The sequence below is a fragment of the Ornithodoros turicata genome, chromosome 7, assembly GCF_037126465.1.
Source record: "Ornithodoros turicata isolate Travis chromosome 7, ASM3712646v1, whole genome shotgun sequence".
Taxonomy (NCBI): domain Eukaryota; kingdom Metazoa; phylum Arthropoda; class Arachnida; order Ixodida; family Argasidae; genus Ornithodoros; species Ornithodoros turicata.
The window spans coordinates 53565135-53582641 of record NC_088207.1 but is presented as its reverse complement, the minus strand read 5'-3'; the positions used below and the strand labels follow the sequence as shown (position 1 = coordinate 53582641).

Below are 17507 nucleotides of genomic sequence, written 5' to 3'. Positions count from 1 at the left end.
ACGTGAGAGGTGGCCCACTACCTGCGGATAGTTTATGTCCCTTTGAACCAGGCTTACCGCCTGCCATTTTACCACAACAGAATTTTAGTAGAAAAAACCGGAGCTCCAGACTACCCAAGCTGAGAGGCACCATGCAGACACAACGCGCAGTAAAGAACAGTCATGTACTGATAACAGTAGGTCATGTCCTCGTCCTTAGTCTGCAGGAAAATTATTGGCCATCTATCTATTGCTGTTAGTGTTTTACGTTAGTGAAGTTTATACAACTGTGGGTAATACATTACTTTTTATGACCTATGTTTTCTTACGCATTCGCCGTTCGCGCCCACAACCATCATATTTCAGGTGAATGGATGTAAAAGAGTTCTGTCCTGGACTTACCAACGCGTTATCTACTGAGACAACTTTGAACGTAATGTCAGGGCTCGGCAACTGTTGAAAGATCAAGTTGATCTGAAAGATACATGGAGTAGGAAGACATGCTATGTGAGTGTAAGCACATAGTCATTTAAACATATTTGGTACATACTGCAGTGGCTACAGCTTTGATTACATGTTACGGCACCCTCATGCTAGCTGCATTGTGGGAAACGCACAACGTACTCTTCCAGAGTACCGCAGTTGTCTTTTAATTATACATTTCAGCAACACTTCAGCTGACAATACTGACGGCTCGCACGTTTGGGACTTTGTGTCAGTGCATTCAGTCAACAGCAACTTTATATTTTGCAGTCATATTCATATCACCCCACCAGCTTCACCATATTTTGCAATGCTTCACTAACCCAACCAAACCAAAGAACGGTGTAGAAGTCTTTAGACAGCTACAGTGGGAACGACTCTCTCTGGTTTTAGCTGCAGCAGGGGCGTTGGTAGGTGGCTGAGGGTTCAAAGAAGAAGCCGGTACGCCTCCCGTTTTTAACAAATCAGGGCAGATAACGATACCATTCGAGATGATGGTTTGCTAGGAGCATGCTATGCGGTGAATTCATTTTTGAGAGTGCACATCAGAACCACCCTTTTCTAATCAAGTTCAGGCCAGAACGAATCCACTTTTAGCCCGCTGAGTGGTCCATCCCAGCTACGTCATACGCACCCCTTCACGCTTATTGGTCTATTCCATCCATTGGCCACGCGTAGTGATTGCTGATTGGTTGGCCCTCACACCAATGGCATGCATTTTCGGGCGCACCTCTCTGCTGATTGGCTGCACTGATCCAAGGCGTCATAGACCATCCCCTCGCCGCCGTTATAGCAGCAGACCGCTCAATATCAATGGCATTCCACTCCACATAGACCACTCCAATGGCTTATTAGTCTATTCCACTCATTGGTTACTCTCCTAGGACAGCTCATAGGCAGGATATCTATGTGCCATAGGCAGCCTCTAACGCTTATTTGTCAACGCGGAAAGTTGGGCAAGTTGGCACATACTGAACTCAATACAGCGCAACAACGAGTACAAAGAAGCAACCAGACAACACAGGCGCTGACTAATGACTGAAGTTTATTCCACAAATCGTAGGAAAACAAGAACGAAAGGGACGGAAATGAGAGGGGAACAAGGGACTACAAGGTAAAATGGCTGCACAGGTCATGCGTTTAGGTAAGCAACCTCGAGCCATTGAAATTCAAGAGAAGGTGCACTGACAAAGCTTTCTTGTCTGTTATGGATTGTGAGAGCCCCGTATATCTCTCTGGTGCGCTGATCCCTGTATCTGGCAATCTCCATAGTGCTCCCTAACAGAGGCCCGTAGCCACGGGCTGCGCAGTGGAGCGTGAGATTGCTTCCTGCCCCTGATTTCAAGGAATTATCATGTTCATGGAGCCTACCATTCACGCACCTTCCTGTTCCTCCTACGTACGACTTGCCACAAGTCAATGGAATGTCATAAACGACTACACTGTGACACTCCACAAACGGCTTCCTGTGGCTCATCTGGCACGAGGGTGCTGCTGACTCTTCTGTGTTCACCCAAGGAAACAGCCCATCGAGTTTGCCTGGCGCACAGAATACGAGCCTGACCCCAACACGTTGTGCAGCCTTTTTGATTTTGTGAGGCACTCCATGCACTTGTGGGATCACTGCTCTCCTTAAACGTTGCTCAACTTCCTGCTGCCTCGGAGTCCCCTGCCGCACCCACTGCAGGAGAACCCTGGCGATAGTACTCATCATGGCCGCGGGATAACGGGACACTTCGAGTCTATCCATCAGGTCTGCACGGATATGGTGAGCGGAGTATCTCCTGAGCGCATTCGTCATGGCCGAAGTTGCTACTCCACACTTGACCAGCTTCGAATGTGCTGAAGAGACCTCGGTGAAGACCCCCAGCTCCCATGCTGATGGTCAAAAGTAAGCTCCAGGTCAAGGAATCTGAGTTTGTAGGGCTGTGAGTCATTTAAATCGATTTTTTTTTTTCAGGATGCAACGCATGCAAATTCACCAGGATTCCAATAGAGGTGTTTAGCGTGAAATACTGTAGATATGTTTGTGGTGCAGGTGGAATATGTTCTCTCTGTAGAAGTGTAGTGAGAGCTCTGTGGTGTGATGAAGTTGTGTAAAAAATAATGTGGTGCGTGAGCACTTGACATATGCACGTGCAGCTTGCATAAGTGCGGGAAGTTTGAATTCATGAGTCCTGCAGCCATGGATCTTCAGTGCGTATAGCATCGATGGAATCAGCCACTCAATGAGTTATGGGTTTTCTCGATCATGTGCTCAATACATGTTGAAATCGTTCTTTATTTCTTTGGGGTGTCGAAGTGGAATGGAGGGGAGCAGACCATCTGTTAGAGGTGACAAAATCTGGTTTCTGTACATCTGCTCAAGTGTGCGGCTCCGTCAGGGTAGGAGAAGCGTGCACCATTGGGCTGAGTGCTTAGGAGAGTGCTTAGGTACCAAACAGTTGAGGCATGCCCTGACGAGCAAGGCGACAGAGCCTCGCGTGTATCAGTTGAAATTGTGTAAAGGAGCATACTGTTCACGCACTTCTACCTCCGCGATGGTTGGGATATACGGCCATGTAGTTTTTTATATCCCGAAATGCCCCTTCAGCCAACTCATTCGCTGCAGGGTGATAGGGAGCAGTAGTCCGCAGGCCAATGCACGAAGGATGGATGGGTCGGGAAATGCACTGAGGTAGCCAATGTGCGCTCCGGAAATGTAAGAGATTGTCTGGGACCAATGAGTGGAGCAGCCAACAAGAGGTTGGGGTGATGTATTGTGTACCGGGCACCAACCTATGAGCGGTCCCAGAAGAGCAGTAAATTGGCAGTGCCCTGGACTGGTGGGTCAACAATCAGACAAAGAGAATGGTGTAACCCACGTACCAGAAAACAGCCTATGAGCTGTATGAGAAGAGCAACCAATGACTGGAATGGAACAATAAAGGTTCGGGGCTGCCCTGACATATCAAAATCTAGCCTATGGGCTGTCCCAAAAGTAACCAATGAGTTGAATAGACCACTAAGAGATTGGGGCGGTCAACGACGCTCTGAATGAGTGCAGCCAATCAGCAGTGAGGGGTGCCCAAAAAAATTCATGATATTGGTGTGAAGACCAGTCAATCAGCGATCACTAGACGTGGCTAATGAGTGGAATGGACCAATCCACGTGAAGGGGAGGGTCTATGACGTAGCTGGGATTGACCAATCAGAACTGAATCAGGACTGGCCTGCAGTGGGTTAGGAATAAGTAGTTATTGTGTGCACTGTGTCATACTACTCCCCTTGTCCCAAATCATGCAAGTAACACCTGCACATTGCACTGCTCAAAGTTAGGATATGCACTGCTTTTCAGCCGGGAATGTTAGTTGTAAATTGGGAGCAGAGAATGGGGAATTAGCTGTTGCTGTGAAGAGTTTGAAACCGTCCAACCACGGGCTGGAACCCTTTGGGATGCCAGATTTGTGCTCCTATTTTGGGGTTCTGGCCCACGATTTCATCCTTTGATGCAGAGACTGGATATGTAAACGCGTCGCTTCCCTAAGGCATGCAAGGGAACGCATATCGTTCCACCTTCGGGCGACGGATGCGTACACCCTTAAAAATGAACTTCACCACATAGCACGCTCCTAGCGAACCATCATCCCGAATGACATTATTCTCGCCCCTGATTTGTTGAAAACGGGAGGCGGAGCCTATTTTGTTCCATTATGTACGGCACAGAATAGGCTCCGCCACCCGTTTTCAACAAATCAGGGGCGAGAACGTTGTCATTCGGGATGATGGTTGGCTAGGAGCGTGCTATGTGGTGAAGTTCATTTCTAAGAGTGTAGGGTTCTTCCTTTTTCGGATTAAACCCGATTTTGCACGGTGTGTGCACGTTGAACCAATTTTCTAAAATTCGGGCATAACCCGACTTCTCCCTGGATTCCATGACATCTTTCAACCGCATATACGTTCACAATAGGCCATGGAAGTGATGAATCACGCCATCAACCTTAATTCTTAATTACGTGACCTAACCCAAGAAAACACCCAAATGCCCTCCTATCAGTCACCTCCTAGGCCAAAGGTCGGCTTTTTTTACACGTGTTGGAATATCCATGGTTCACACCATCTTGGCAATTTGTTTCACACTATTTTAGTTTCATCCGGAAACTCCCGACAACATGAAGCACGTCAAAGAAAACGCCCGATTCTTCCCCGAATTTCAAAACTAATAAAACCCGAAAACCAAGAACCCTACACCTGCAGAAAAGACAACATTTCGCTATCGGCAATAAGTTTAGATCTATTCAGAGCCTACATTCTGAATGACTGGGTTCGATATGTGAACTCACCACGTTGAAGAATGCATCAAAATATTCCTTTAAGTTGGGTCCAAAGCTGTATTGAATCTGTTTTGTCATGGGTTCATCACAGAGTACATAAACTCCCAGAATGTACTGCTCTCCTGTTAATATGCATACAGTCATTGTTACAACTGTTTAAAGCCATTACTGAACAGTGAAGGTCACAATGTAATATATTATATGTGCCCCGCAGGAAAATTTAGGGGGCATGTTTTAGAGGTCCGCCAGGTTTTATGCGCTTCAGTCTATATTGGCTATTTTGGCTTTGGCTGTTGTGGACACATTCCGTTTATTTACTTAGGTAATTGGATTTACCCTAATTAGTTAACAAATAAACTTACTTAGCAAAGGCGATTGATCTGTATACCTTTATTTTATTAACTAAATTAAATTGACCGTACAGCAAACTGTAACGCCAAAACGTTAGTGATAATGAACTATCTGAAAGACGTAAATTCTACAGCAAAAAAAATGTTGTTTAAACACGTGCTCAAAGGCCAATGCTAATAATTTCTAACAATATACTATGAGGATGTTCACAACGCCCTTAAAAGGAGGCAAGAACTCCCATCTACAGCTACTGAGGCCGACCCCTGAGGCACGTGATCGCCTCCAGCGAATGATAGACTTGCGGCGGGACTTTGGAGCCAAGAAGCGCGCGCCGGCTTTATCAAACTGCACACGTGCGCAGTGCTCGTCCTCTCCCACTTTCTCTCGTTTCCGCCTTCCCTCTCATTGTTCTCGGCGCTCTGCAAGTACTCCCGTTGTACACACACTACTATACTACTACCACTACTATTAGGTGCTTTGGAACTTCCTGTCAAAACGACGTATGGGAAGTTGCAATAGCGTCAGCGTGTTCTCAGCTAAAATAAGCGGTTTCTGCGAGAAAAGGACATAAAATGAATCGCGTACCTTGGGATTCTGCGCCTTTGGAAAAATGTCATCAGTGTAAACGAAAATTGAACTAAGGGGTGTACAGACACTTGTCACTAAATGCTGTGCTGTGTAGTTATCATGTTGAATTGCGCGTGGCTGTGATAACATCATAACAGCTTATAATGTGAGAATATCACTGAAGTCATAGCTTCATCCCAAACTAAAGTGAAACGACTACGTGCGTATTATCCTCACAGTGCCGAGAAAAGTGCATATTGTCACGAAGCGAAATGGGTCGGCGAGTCGTCGAATAAACAGCAAACGGTTTATTAGGCTGCTTGGTAGCAAAGCACAAAAGTGATAGCTCTCTGAGCACAAGTGAGTCCAAAGAATGAATGCTCCAGCTTGAAGCGCACAAGCATTTAAGCGTCGCGCCGAAAAGTCTAGAAACAGCACGTGCGTTTGCCAGAGAGCAGGGGATGTGTCTGGAAGCTTCTTGCTTCTTCTTCAGCATGCGCCGGGATGAGATGTACCGTTTCGTGCCTGCCCTGGAAGTTTCGCGATGATGATTCGTGGCATTGCCCCCTCCGTAGACGGGGCATCGTCTCGATGCCGTTTGTTCGCCTCTTTTTTTTTCCATGTTGTTTCCTTCCAGCCAGTCTTCAGCGCTACCTGCTGTAGTACGGCTTGAGTCGAACGACGTGAACTATTTCAGTCCTCGGGGGTCGTCGAGAGGGAACGCCGCCCTCAGGTACCACTTCGTAATCCAGGTCTCTAATGCGTCGAAGTACTTTGTAGGGACCGAAGTACCGCTTCAGTAGCTTCTCGCTCAGGCCTCGTCGTCGAATCGGCGTCCAAACCCATACCAAGTCGCCTGGACTGAAGCGTACGTCTCGTCGGCGCAAATTGTATCTTCTTTCATCGACGCGTTGTTGTTGACCAATCCGTAGTCTGGCCAGCTGGCGGGCTTCTTCTGCTCGCTGTGTGAAGTCCAGAGCGTCGTTTTCCACATCGCTGGGTTCGTGGGGCAGCATCGCGTCCAGCATAGTCGATGCGTCATGGCCGTTTGCAAGGCGGAACGGTGTGAATCCCGTTGTTTCCTGGACAGCCGTGTTATAGGCGAACGTGACGTAAGGCAGTATTTCGTCCCATGTCTTGTGCTCGACGTCGACGTACATCGAAATCATGTCGGCAAGGGTTTTGTTTAGGCGTTCGGTGAGCCCGTTCGTCTGCGGATGGTACGCCGTTGTCCTCCGGTGAGCGGTGTGGCTGAGTCGAAGGATTTCTTGTAGTAGCCTGCTTTGCCGTTCCCCTATCGGTGATTAAGGTGGTCGGAGCTCCGTGCCGTAGTACGATGTTCTCGATGAAGAACTTCGCCACTTCTGTTGCTGTGCCCTGTGGAAGTGCCTTAGTCTCAGCATAGCGTGTCAGGTAGTCGGTGGCGACGATTATCCAACGATTTCCGGAAGACGAACGTGGGAAGCGCCCGAGTAGATCCATCCCAATCTGCTCGAAAGGCGCCGACGGCGGTGCGATTGGCTGAAGGTACCCAGAAGGTCGTACCGGCGGGGTTTTTCGTCGTTGGCATTCCCGGCACGTCCTTACGTAGTGGTGCACGGTCTTGGCCAGTTTTGGCCAGTAGTACTTTTCCCTTATACGGGCCAGTGTCCGGCTGTATCCCAAATGACCTGATGACGGTTCGTCGTGGCAGGATTCAAGAATCTCGACGCGCATGTCCCCAGGCACAACGAGAAGCCACGTAGCGCCTTGTGGTGCGTGGTTTTCTTTGTAGAGGACACCATTACGTAGGGAAAAACTTGGGAGTGATCTTCTGAAGATGGGAGGAACATTGTCGGCGCGGCCCTGCAGATAGTCGACGAGTGTCTTCAATTCGGGGTCGTTATACTGCTTGGTAGACATGGTAGTCGCGCTCATTAGACCGAGGAAGGCGTCGTCGTCCTCGAGGCTGTTGTCCTGTCGCTGGAGTGGTGCTCGGGACAGGCAGTCGGCGTCGTTGTGTTTTCTTCCTGACTTGTAAGTGACGGTTGCGTCATACTCCTGTAATCGGAGACTCCATCTCGCTAGGCGTCCTGAGGGGTCCCTTAAACCAGTCAGCCAGCACAGAGAATGGTGGTCTGTTACCACCTTGAACGGCCGTCCGTACAGGTAGGGGCGCAACTTTGTGATGGCCCATATGAGTGCAAGGCACTCTTTTTAGGTCGTCGAATAGTTCTTCTCTGCCTTGGTTAGCGTTCTGCTTGCGTAAGCGATGACACGTTCGACGCCGTCGTGAAGTTGAACGAGCACGGCTCCTAAACCATCGTTGCTTGCGTCGGTGTGTATTTCTGTTTCGGCGTCTGGATCGAACTGGGCAAGCACGGGTGCGGTCTGTAGACGCGTCTTCAATTCATCAAACGCCTGTTGCTGGGCTTCACTCCAGATAAACGTGGATCCGTCCTTCGTGAGGGCATTCAGGGGTGACGCAATTCTTGAAAAGTTCGGAATGAACCGTCGGTAGTAGGCGCAAAGGCCAAGAAAGCTTCGAACGTCTTTCACGTTAGAAGGAACACGGTAATTTGCGATGGCCGCCGTCTTCTCGGGGTCGGGGCGTACGCCGTCGCTGCTCACGAGATGGCCGAGAAATTTGAGTTCCTCGTAGCCGAATCGACACTTCTGAGGCGTCAACGTCAGCCCTGCAGTTCTGATAGCCTCGAGGACTTGCTTTAGCCGTTCAACATGTTCTTCGAATGTTCTTGCGAAGACGACAACATCGTCGAGGTACACCAGGCAGGTTTGCCACTTCAACTCGGCGAGAACTGTATCCATAACACGCTGGAACGTCGCTGGCGCTGTGCAAAGGCCGAAAGGCATAACCTTGAATTCGTAAAGCATCCGGAGTGACGAAGGCAGTCTTCTCACGGTCCCGTTCGTCGACTTCAATTTGCCAGTACCCCGTCTTGAGGTCCATGGTAGAGAAAAATTTTGCGTTTTGAAGGCGATCGAGCGTGTCGTCGATGCGCGGTAACGGGTAGACGTCCTTCTTCGTTATCTCATTGAGTTTCCGGTAGTCGACGCAGAACCTGAATGTTCCGTCCTTCTTCTTCACTAGTACCACCGGCGATGCCCACGGACTGGTCGACGGCTGGATAATGTCATCTCTTAGCATCTCTTCTACTTGCGTTCGGATCGTTTCTCGCTCTTTGCAGGAGACCCGGTACGGCATGCGGTGAATTGGACGGGCCTTTTCGTCGACGATGATGCGGTGCTTCGCAATGGGCGTTTGTCTTACTTTCGACGATGCAGCGAAGCAGTCACTGAAATCGTTGAGCATCTGGAGAAGGGTTTGCTTTTGAGTTGTATTGAGTTGAGGGTTTACATCGAAATGTTCGGCCTCGTGTTCCGTGGTGACCGCGATGCGAGCAATGTCCATCAGGCAAACATCCGTGGTGGAGTATTGGTCTACAATGACGGCTATCTTCGTGCCGTTCGCCAGGTGCTGTGGCTCCGGGCGAAAATTTGTGACCAGGAGTTCGAAAATTCCGTTTCTTACGGGCACAATTCCTCTTGCTATCCCAATTCCTCATTCGAGGATAAGTTGTGTGTTGCCTTCAGCCAACAAACAGCCAGTCGGTGCTCTATCACACGTAGCGCTCACAAGGACTGACGACAAGGGAGGCAGGTTCACGTGCTCAGTCGTCACGGCGGTTACGTCCGTGTTTGCGCGTTTCTCCGGGGTTATTCGTGCCCACCACTTGTCGCCTGCTGTTTCCGGCGTTTTAAAAGAGATAACTCCATTTGTGAAGTCGATGATTGCTTCGTTTTCGACTAGAAAGTCCATTCCGAGTATTACATCCCGTAGGCAGTTCGACAACACGGCAAAGCTGACGACGTACTGGATGTCACGCACTTGTATGACTGCCGTGCATCGGCCAGTCGGTGTTACGACGTGTCCACCAGCAGTGCCGATGTTAAGCTCATCCCACTTCGTTTCCACCTTGCAAAGCTTCTTAGCCAACCTATCACTTATAACAGAGTCGTCGGCTCCGGTATCGATTAACGCAATCATCTCATGGCCGTCGATGAGTATTTTCAGGTTATTGGTAATTTTTCGAGCGTCGTGTTGGTGCGGCGTTGCTGTTCGTCGAATTGGAGGAATTGTAACTTGTCGTCGGCCCACAGCTTCACCTCCCGGAGCTGCAGTCTTCAGTTTTCCCGGTTAGGGCTGCGCCACACAGGTCGTCTTGCCGGTGACGGTGAACGTGCTCTTCCTGGCGACTGCTGCGGTGGGGGACGCTCGGGGACAGGTCGCGTCGCGAGCCAGCAGAAGCATTCTGCTGCCGTAGATAGTCTTCAATTGCGGCAAGGCGACTACCGCGCTGGGGGGGGGGCGTCGGGTGAAAAACCGAGAAGGCCAAGTCGTCGGTAGGGACATCGGCGATAGACGTGGTTGGCCTCTCCGCAGTGGTAGCAGAGCGGTCTGAAGTCGGGTGTCCGCCAAACGTCCGTTTTGCGAAACGGCTGAGAGTGTGGCGGGACGCTCGGAGTAGGTTGGACAGGCCGAGGAGGTGTCCGACGGTTTCCGTAGTACGACGGACGAGTAGGTGGCACCTGTCTCACAGCGGCGGCGTAGGTTGGTCTCGGTACTTCGGTGTCGGGGTTGGCGGTTGACGATGTCTGGATTGCCTGCTGAACCTCGTCCTTGATGACCGCGCCGATCGAAGACAAAGGGTCTTGAGCCTTCTCAGGACAGAGGAGAGCTCGTACTTCTCCGCGTACCACCTCTCGAATCAGCTATCTGAGCAATCCGACGTCGAGGCCAGCGGTCGTGGAGAAAGCCTCGTAGCCCTGGTGTCGTTCGTTGACGGTAGCGCGAGAGAGCAGGGTCCTCTCAATGCGGACGGCTTCGTTCAGAAAAGCGTCGGTCGTGGCGGGTGGATCCCGGGACAGGGCGCGAAAAATTTCTTCCTTTACGCCCCTCATGAGTCGCTGAACCTTCTTCTCCTCGGATGCTTTGGGGTCAGCTCGCCGGAAGAGCCGGAACACATCTTCGATGAAGCCTGTAACGCTTTCGTTTGGCAGCTGGATCCTTCTCTGGAGCAGATGTTCAGCGCGTTCAGCTCGTTGTTGAAAAGCGAACGCCTCGCGGAGTTTGCTTTTGAAGACGTCCCAGGACGTGAGCGAAGTCTCCCGGTTCTCGAACCATGTCTTCGCGGTGCCTTCCAGGGAGAAATAGACGTTGACGAGCTTCTGGTCGTCACTCCAGTTGTTGAACTTGGTGATCCGCTCATAGTGGTCGACCCAATCGTCCACGTCGTCGTAATACTCCCAGCTGAATGTCTTCGGCGACCGTGCAGGGGCTATGGGCGCGGCAACAGTTTGCGCCACTTGGGTACTGGTCTCCGGAGTCATCTTCTTCTTGTGTTTAGGGGGTTCTAATGGACCGAATTCTGCAGGCAGACCAAGCTGTCTTCTGCTTTGTCGCAGTTGGTCTTCCAGGCCGCTGGACAAGGAATGCCCCGCACCTCCACCAGAAATGTCACGAAGCGAAATGGGTCGGCGAGTCGTCGAATAACAGGCGAACGGTTTATTAGACTACTTGGTAGCAAAACACAAGAGTGATAGCTCTCTGAACACAAGTGAGTCCAAAGAATGAATGCTCCAGCTTGGAGCGCACAAGCATTTAAGCGTCGCGCCGAAGAAAAGTCTAGAAACAGCACGTGCGTTTGCCAGAGAGGAGGCGATGTGTCTGGAAGCTTCTTGCTTCTTCTTCAGCATGCGCCGGGATGAGATGTACCGTTTCGTGCCTGTCCTGGAAGTTTCGCGATGATGATTCGTGGCAATATGATACTGCCTGCACATTTTGTTGTGCCATGTTTGAAAACCTGCTTGTTGTTTTTGTTATCTGAAGCGTCAAATTGACCGCGTCGTAACAGGACATTTCGCACAGCAAAAGATCGCGATTTGAAAGCGCACGCTGAACGAAACCGAAACATGCACGATGTGTCACGAAATCTAAACTTTGCCATAAAAAAAAGCACGTGCGAAGTATTTGTTAAAGTACCTTACTTCTTTGGGAGGGCAGGCGTTCCCAAGCGAATTCATCTTGGCTGCCGTTTAAGCCACAGTTTATAAAGTTTTGCTTTGCTCCAATTGAGCGAAATTTCGGTCCGGAAGTTCAAAGACCCAGCATGCTAGTCCCCACTTCTCAACTTGAAAACCACCCATTCCACTAATCAATGCTGAAATGTTACTTTCAAGAATTAGGAAAAAAGAACTTACGCTTGGAGTCCTCCGCGGAAGATATAGTACAAATAAGGAACATCAAAATCACGAAAATGCAGAATTCTCTCATGTCTGCCGATCGTCAGGTAATGAAAGCAGCCGACAGTGAACCAGATTGCAGAGCAATACAGCAATTATTGGCTCAAGTGCGCCCACTCATGCGAATGCTAGCGCTAATAATGTTTCGCACATGCAGATTCTGGTTAATTGTGCTTATGAACTTTAAATTTTTACAACAGGAAATTATGCTGTCTTTGCTTTAAATCTTGCAGTGCTTCCAACAACCAAACTGTCGAATTTGTAAGAATTGCCTGATTGCACTATGTAAACAACAGGTGCCTTTTAAATGTAGGCAGTTGTAAGCCATTAATGACAGACTTGCGATTAATCACTTCTTCAAAGAAATGTGGTTATTAGTTCCGGTCTAATCACTCACAGTGGTTCGTTAACTCCTTCTTTGAAACAACAGTCATCCGAAGTGCACCTGCCGGTAACTGCAACGGCCATGCACATTATTACACGTCGACGGAGCCCCAGTCAGAACGTTGATGAATGACGCGTGGAGGGATGGATGGATCGATATATGAATAAATATATGCAGAAGGTGGTTCCACAGCTGTGGATACGTCTAGTTAATTAGTTAGTAAATTAGTAAAGTAAGATAAACCTCTGAGGTTTCAGCAACCCACCGTGGGTGCAACCTGCTCCATTGCGAAAGCTGCATTCCTATTGCAAACTCTGAGTCAAACTTCTGAATCACAGCGGGATCTCTATTCTACACTCTTAAATTCTGGACACCCGTTTCGGTGCAAATGCTGTGTAATTTGGGTGTAAATCGTTTTGTGCACCCCTGTTACACCTTTCTAGGGAAAAAAGTCTGTATGAAGTGCGTCAGGTGGGTGTAATAGTTACAGAAGCCGAATATTTGAGGGTGTACCTGTAGTACTGGTGTGAAATGGGTGTAATTGAGCAAAATGTTCACCGCCTCCGCACCTTATAAATTGTATCACCTCGACTACCGGTCCAGCTTGATGAACTCTACCGTCGGGACCTTCATCGATCTCGGCAGGCAGTCACACACATAACCATTCAATAGATCCCTGTCCGCTTCGGGATACCGGGAAAGGAAACAGCCGACAAACCTGGCAAAGGGGGCTCACCCACACCCTATGGCCCCTTTTCCAGTCCCTGCAGAGGAAAACTCAAACCATGTCGCCACCCACCTTGTGAGTGCCATTCAGACTACTCCAGGGCGCGTTAATTAGGGCTCACTATATAAATGAAGGAAACAAATGAGGGAAAAGGAGAGTGAACCGGTGGACCAAAGGAGGTGACCAGGTGACCAGAGGTGACCAAATCTAGTTTTGGTGCATCTGCGCGCCGTTAGGGTAGGAGAAGTGCGCACCATCGGGTTAATGCTTAGACGGGATAATCCAGTTCAGGCATGCCCTGACGAGAAAGGCAACAGAGCCTTGTGTGTATTAGTTGAAATAGCATAAAGGAGCATATTGTTCACGCACTTCCAACCACCGAATTGATCGGGATATGTGGCCATGTAGTTTTTTGTATCCCGAATCGTCCTTTCACCCAACTCATTCGCTGCAGGGTGATCGGGAGTAGTTGTGCGCAGTCCAATGCATGAAGGGTGGGTGGGTCTGGAAATGGGCTATGGTACCCGACATGTGCTCCGGAAATGTGAAAGATTGTCCGAGACAAATCAGTGGAGCAGTCAATAAGAGTTTGGGGTGGTGTACGTCATATCGAGGACCCTCTTATGAGCTGTCCCATAACAGCAGCCAATAACTGGCAGTACCCTGGACTGGAGGGACGATAATCAGCCAAAGAGAATGCTATAACCAATATACCAGAATCCAGCTGATGAGCTGAACTAGAAGCGTAACCAATGAGTTGAATAGACCAATAAAGGTTTGGCGCTGCCCTGCCAGCCTATGAGCTATCCTAAAAGTAATCAATGACTGGAATAGACCACTATGCGAATGGGGCTCGCAATGACGCTTTGAATGAGTGCAGCCGATGATCAGCAGAAGTGGCGCCCAAAAATTCGTGTTATTGATGTTAACGCCAGCCCATCAGCGATTACTGTGCGTGGCTAATGAGTGGAATAGACCAATCAACTTGAAGGGGAGGGTCTATGACGTAGCTGGGATTGACCAATCAGACCAATGAACTGGATCAGGACTGGCTTGCAACGGATTAGAAAGAAGTGGTTCTTGTGTGCACTGTGTCATACTACTCCCCATGCCCCAAATCAGGCAAGTGACACCCAGACCTTGCACTCCTTAAAGTTAGAAGATTCACGGTTTTTCAGCCGGGATGTTAGTTGTAAGTTGCGAGCAGAGGATAGGGAATTAGGCACTGTTGCTGCTGTCAGAAGTTTGAAACAGTCCAATCACGGGCTGGAGCGCTTTGGAATGGGATGCCAGATTTGTGGTTCCATTTTGGGGTTGTGGACCAAGATGTCAGCCTTTTAAGGCGATTCAGTGACTGGATCAGGAAACGCGTCACTTCCCTAATGCAGGGAAGGGAACGCATATGGTTGGACGACGGATGCTAAGATGCAGGAAACACAACATTTCGCTATCGGCTATAAGTTATATGTTTAGACGTATTCAGAGCCTACATTATGAATCACACTCAGTTTTATATGTGGACTCACCGTGTTGAAGAATGCACGAAAATATTCATTTAAGTTGTGTCCAAAGCTGTTCCAAATATTTTTAGTCATGGGCTCATCACGGAGTACATAATACTCCCAGGATGTATTGCTTTACTGTAAATACACGTAGTCATTGGTACAGACATTTAAAGCCATTACTGAACAGTGAAAGCCACAATGTAATATATTTTATGTGCTCCACAGGGGGCATGTTGGCGAGGTCCTCAATGTTTAGGTTCTTCAGTCTACTTTGGCTATTTTGGCTTTGGCTGCTGTGGTCACATTTCATTTATTTAGTTAGGCAATTGGATTTAACCTAATTAGTTCACGAATAAGCTAACTGAGGAAAGGAAATTGATCTATATACTTTTATCTTATTAACTAAATTAAATTAACTGTACAGCAAACTGTAACGCCAAAACGTTAGAGCTAATGAACAATCAGAAAGACGTAAAGACGTAAGGACTGTCGAAGAAATGACTCACGCAGCGCGTGCTAGGTGCAATTCAATCCATGGTTGTCTCTCACGCGTGACACGATACGTGCGACAGAGGACGTACGCCTTGAAAAAGGCCTCACACTTCTCTGCAGTATGCATTTTGGGAAAGGCTGATGCTTAGGAGACATGTATCGAGATTACGCGCAGAAAGTTCTCTTTCTCTTGAGTGTCGTACATGCTTAGTCAAACTTGTTCGCACGCAATTCCAAAGCTTCTGTTAACAAACGAAAACAAGTTAGTTTAAACTAAATCTCGTTAAAACTAATATCTCCAAAAGGTTTCACGTAGGCGCACCTCAACTGCTAAGAAAATTTCAAAATTTATAAGTTGACACGTAATGCAGTGCTGAAAAAGCAAAACAGACCGTCAGGCTTAGTCACCCAAAGACTGAAACCCAGCAGCACGCGGAACGCCGAGGTCTGGCGTGCGGTGTGGAAACGTCGGCGTGCTGGCTCCAGAGAAGGGCAGCTGTAAGCAATAGCTTCCACAGCTTCACCACGAAAACCACCGACCCCTGATGCACGTGATCGCCTCCAGCGAATGATAGACCTGCGGCGGGACTTTGGAGCCAAGAAGAACGGGCCGGATTTGTCGAACTGCACATGTGCGCAGTGCTCCTCCTCTCCCACTTTCTTTCGTTTTCGCCTTCCCTCTCTTTGTTCTCGGCGCTCCGCAAGTACTCCCAGTGTACACAGACTACTACTTCTTTCACCACTATTAGGTGGTTTGGAACTTCCTGTAAAAACGACGTAAAGGAAGTTGCAATACAGTCAGCGTGTTTTCAGCTAAAATAAGCGGATATCCAGTGTTTAACTGCACTAATTCCGCGAGAAAAGGACGCAAATGTACCGCGTACCTTGGGATCCTGCGCCTTTGGTAAAATGTCATCAGTGTAAACGAGACTTGAACTAAGGGGTGTACAGACACTTGTCACTAAATGCTGTGCTGTGTACTTGTCATGTTGAATTGTGCGTGGCTGTGATAACATCTGTGGGGCGCTGCAGTTCGCCCATGATACAGTCGCTGCTTATCGAAGGAGATAAAAGCGCCGCTCGATAGGGGAGAGGGCAATGTTTCTGCCGACAGCTGTCAAGGTAGGCAGCGAGATTTGGAGCAGAACGGAGGATCCGCGACACATGAGATGTAAGTGGTGCCCTTGTCACTGAGTAAAGAGTGTGTTTGTTCACCTGTGTGTGTGTCTCTCCGTGCAGCGGTTGGGCAAAAGACGGGTTGGATTCAACCCCGCGTGGGATTCAAGGGGGTAGAATCCTACAAATTGGCGCCCAACGTGGGGCCGACCCGTCTTGCCGCACGCCTGGGAGGTACTGACAGCTAGTGTAGTTGCAGTGTAGTTTGTAGCATTTGTCGCCCGTGCCCTTGGCTCGCTGTCGCTTTTGCTGTTTTGTTCGTAGTTCGGGAGTGTGCATTTGCTGGCCATGCCGCCCAAGAGGCCCCCTCTCGAGCCCGTCTACGAGGACGACCCGCCAGTCGCAGAGGACCTGCTTCGGCAGATGACAGCTCTCTGCGCTTTATTGTCGCAGCAGCTTCCCAGTAGCACGTCCGCCGCCCAGCCGTCCTCGGAACCCCCGCTATGCCTGAACCTGACGATACCGACATTTCCGGGCTAGAGCGACGCCAACTCTGTCGAAGATTTTCTTGCGGACCTGGAGGCTTACCAGACAGCCGTTGGAGCAACCGACGAAGACATCCTGCGCCGGATACTACCCGCTGCATTGGTAAGCTCAGCTGCTGCGTGGCACCGGTCTCAACCCGCATTTCCGTCTATGACCGAATTTCAGCGGCTGTTTCGGGAGGAATTTTTGCCCCCGGATTATGCAATGCATATGCGTGAGGAACTCATGACTCGAACGCAGCACGCGGAGGACAGCCTGTTGGAATATACTCGGGCAATCCAAGAACTGTACCACAGAGCTGAACCGCTCGCGACGGAAAGCGAGAAGGTGGCCCGCGCTATTCGCCAATGTCACCCTCGTTTTAAGCCTTACTTGCGTGGGCGAAGCTTTTCTTCGCTCGATGACCTCGCTAAAGAAGCCCGTGTCATCCAAGCAGATTTGTTGCCGGAATTGCAGTACCGCCAACCGCCTAGGCCAGAACAAACGCTGGAGCCTAGCTGCGCATGGGACGGGCGGAGACTGTCGTTAGACGCGGAATTAAACCCCCTGGGACTGTTGGAACACACGGCGGTTCGTCAGTCGGGCCAGTTTACCGGTCTTTGGATCCCTTTGCATACGAGCAAAGGAACCCAGCGAGGTCGGCACGAGCAGAGCCGAGCGCGATGCATATTCTGGTTAATTTTGTTTATGAACTTTGACAACAGGCGAGTATGTTGTCTTCACTTCAACTCTCGCAGTGC

The 17507-nt window shown here is 49.4% G+C and overlaps 1 protein-coding gene across 1 annotated transcript in view; it reads right to left on the bottom strand.

Moving 5' to 3' along the window:
• LOC135401568 (uncharacterized) overlaps positions 1-12107 on the bottom strand; it is a 44187-nt gene extending 32080 nt beyond the window's left edge. Inside the window, exons 1-3 of the mRNA XM_064634042.1 lie at positions 11955-12107; positions 4785-4897; positions 382-453 (exon numbers count right to left, since the gene is read on the bottom strand). Coding sequence (XP_064490112.1) covers positions 382-453; positions 4785-4897; positions 11955-12027 — 258 coding nt within the window. The 5' untranslated portion in view covers positions 12028-12107. The remainder of the gene's footprint in view (positions 1-381; positions 454-4784; positions 4898-11954) is intronic.
• Positions 12108-17507: the final 5400 nt, after the last annotated feature.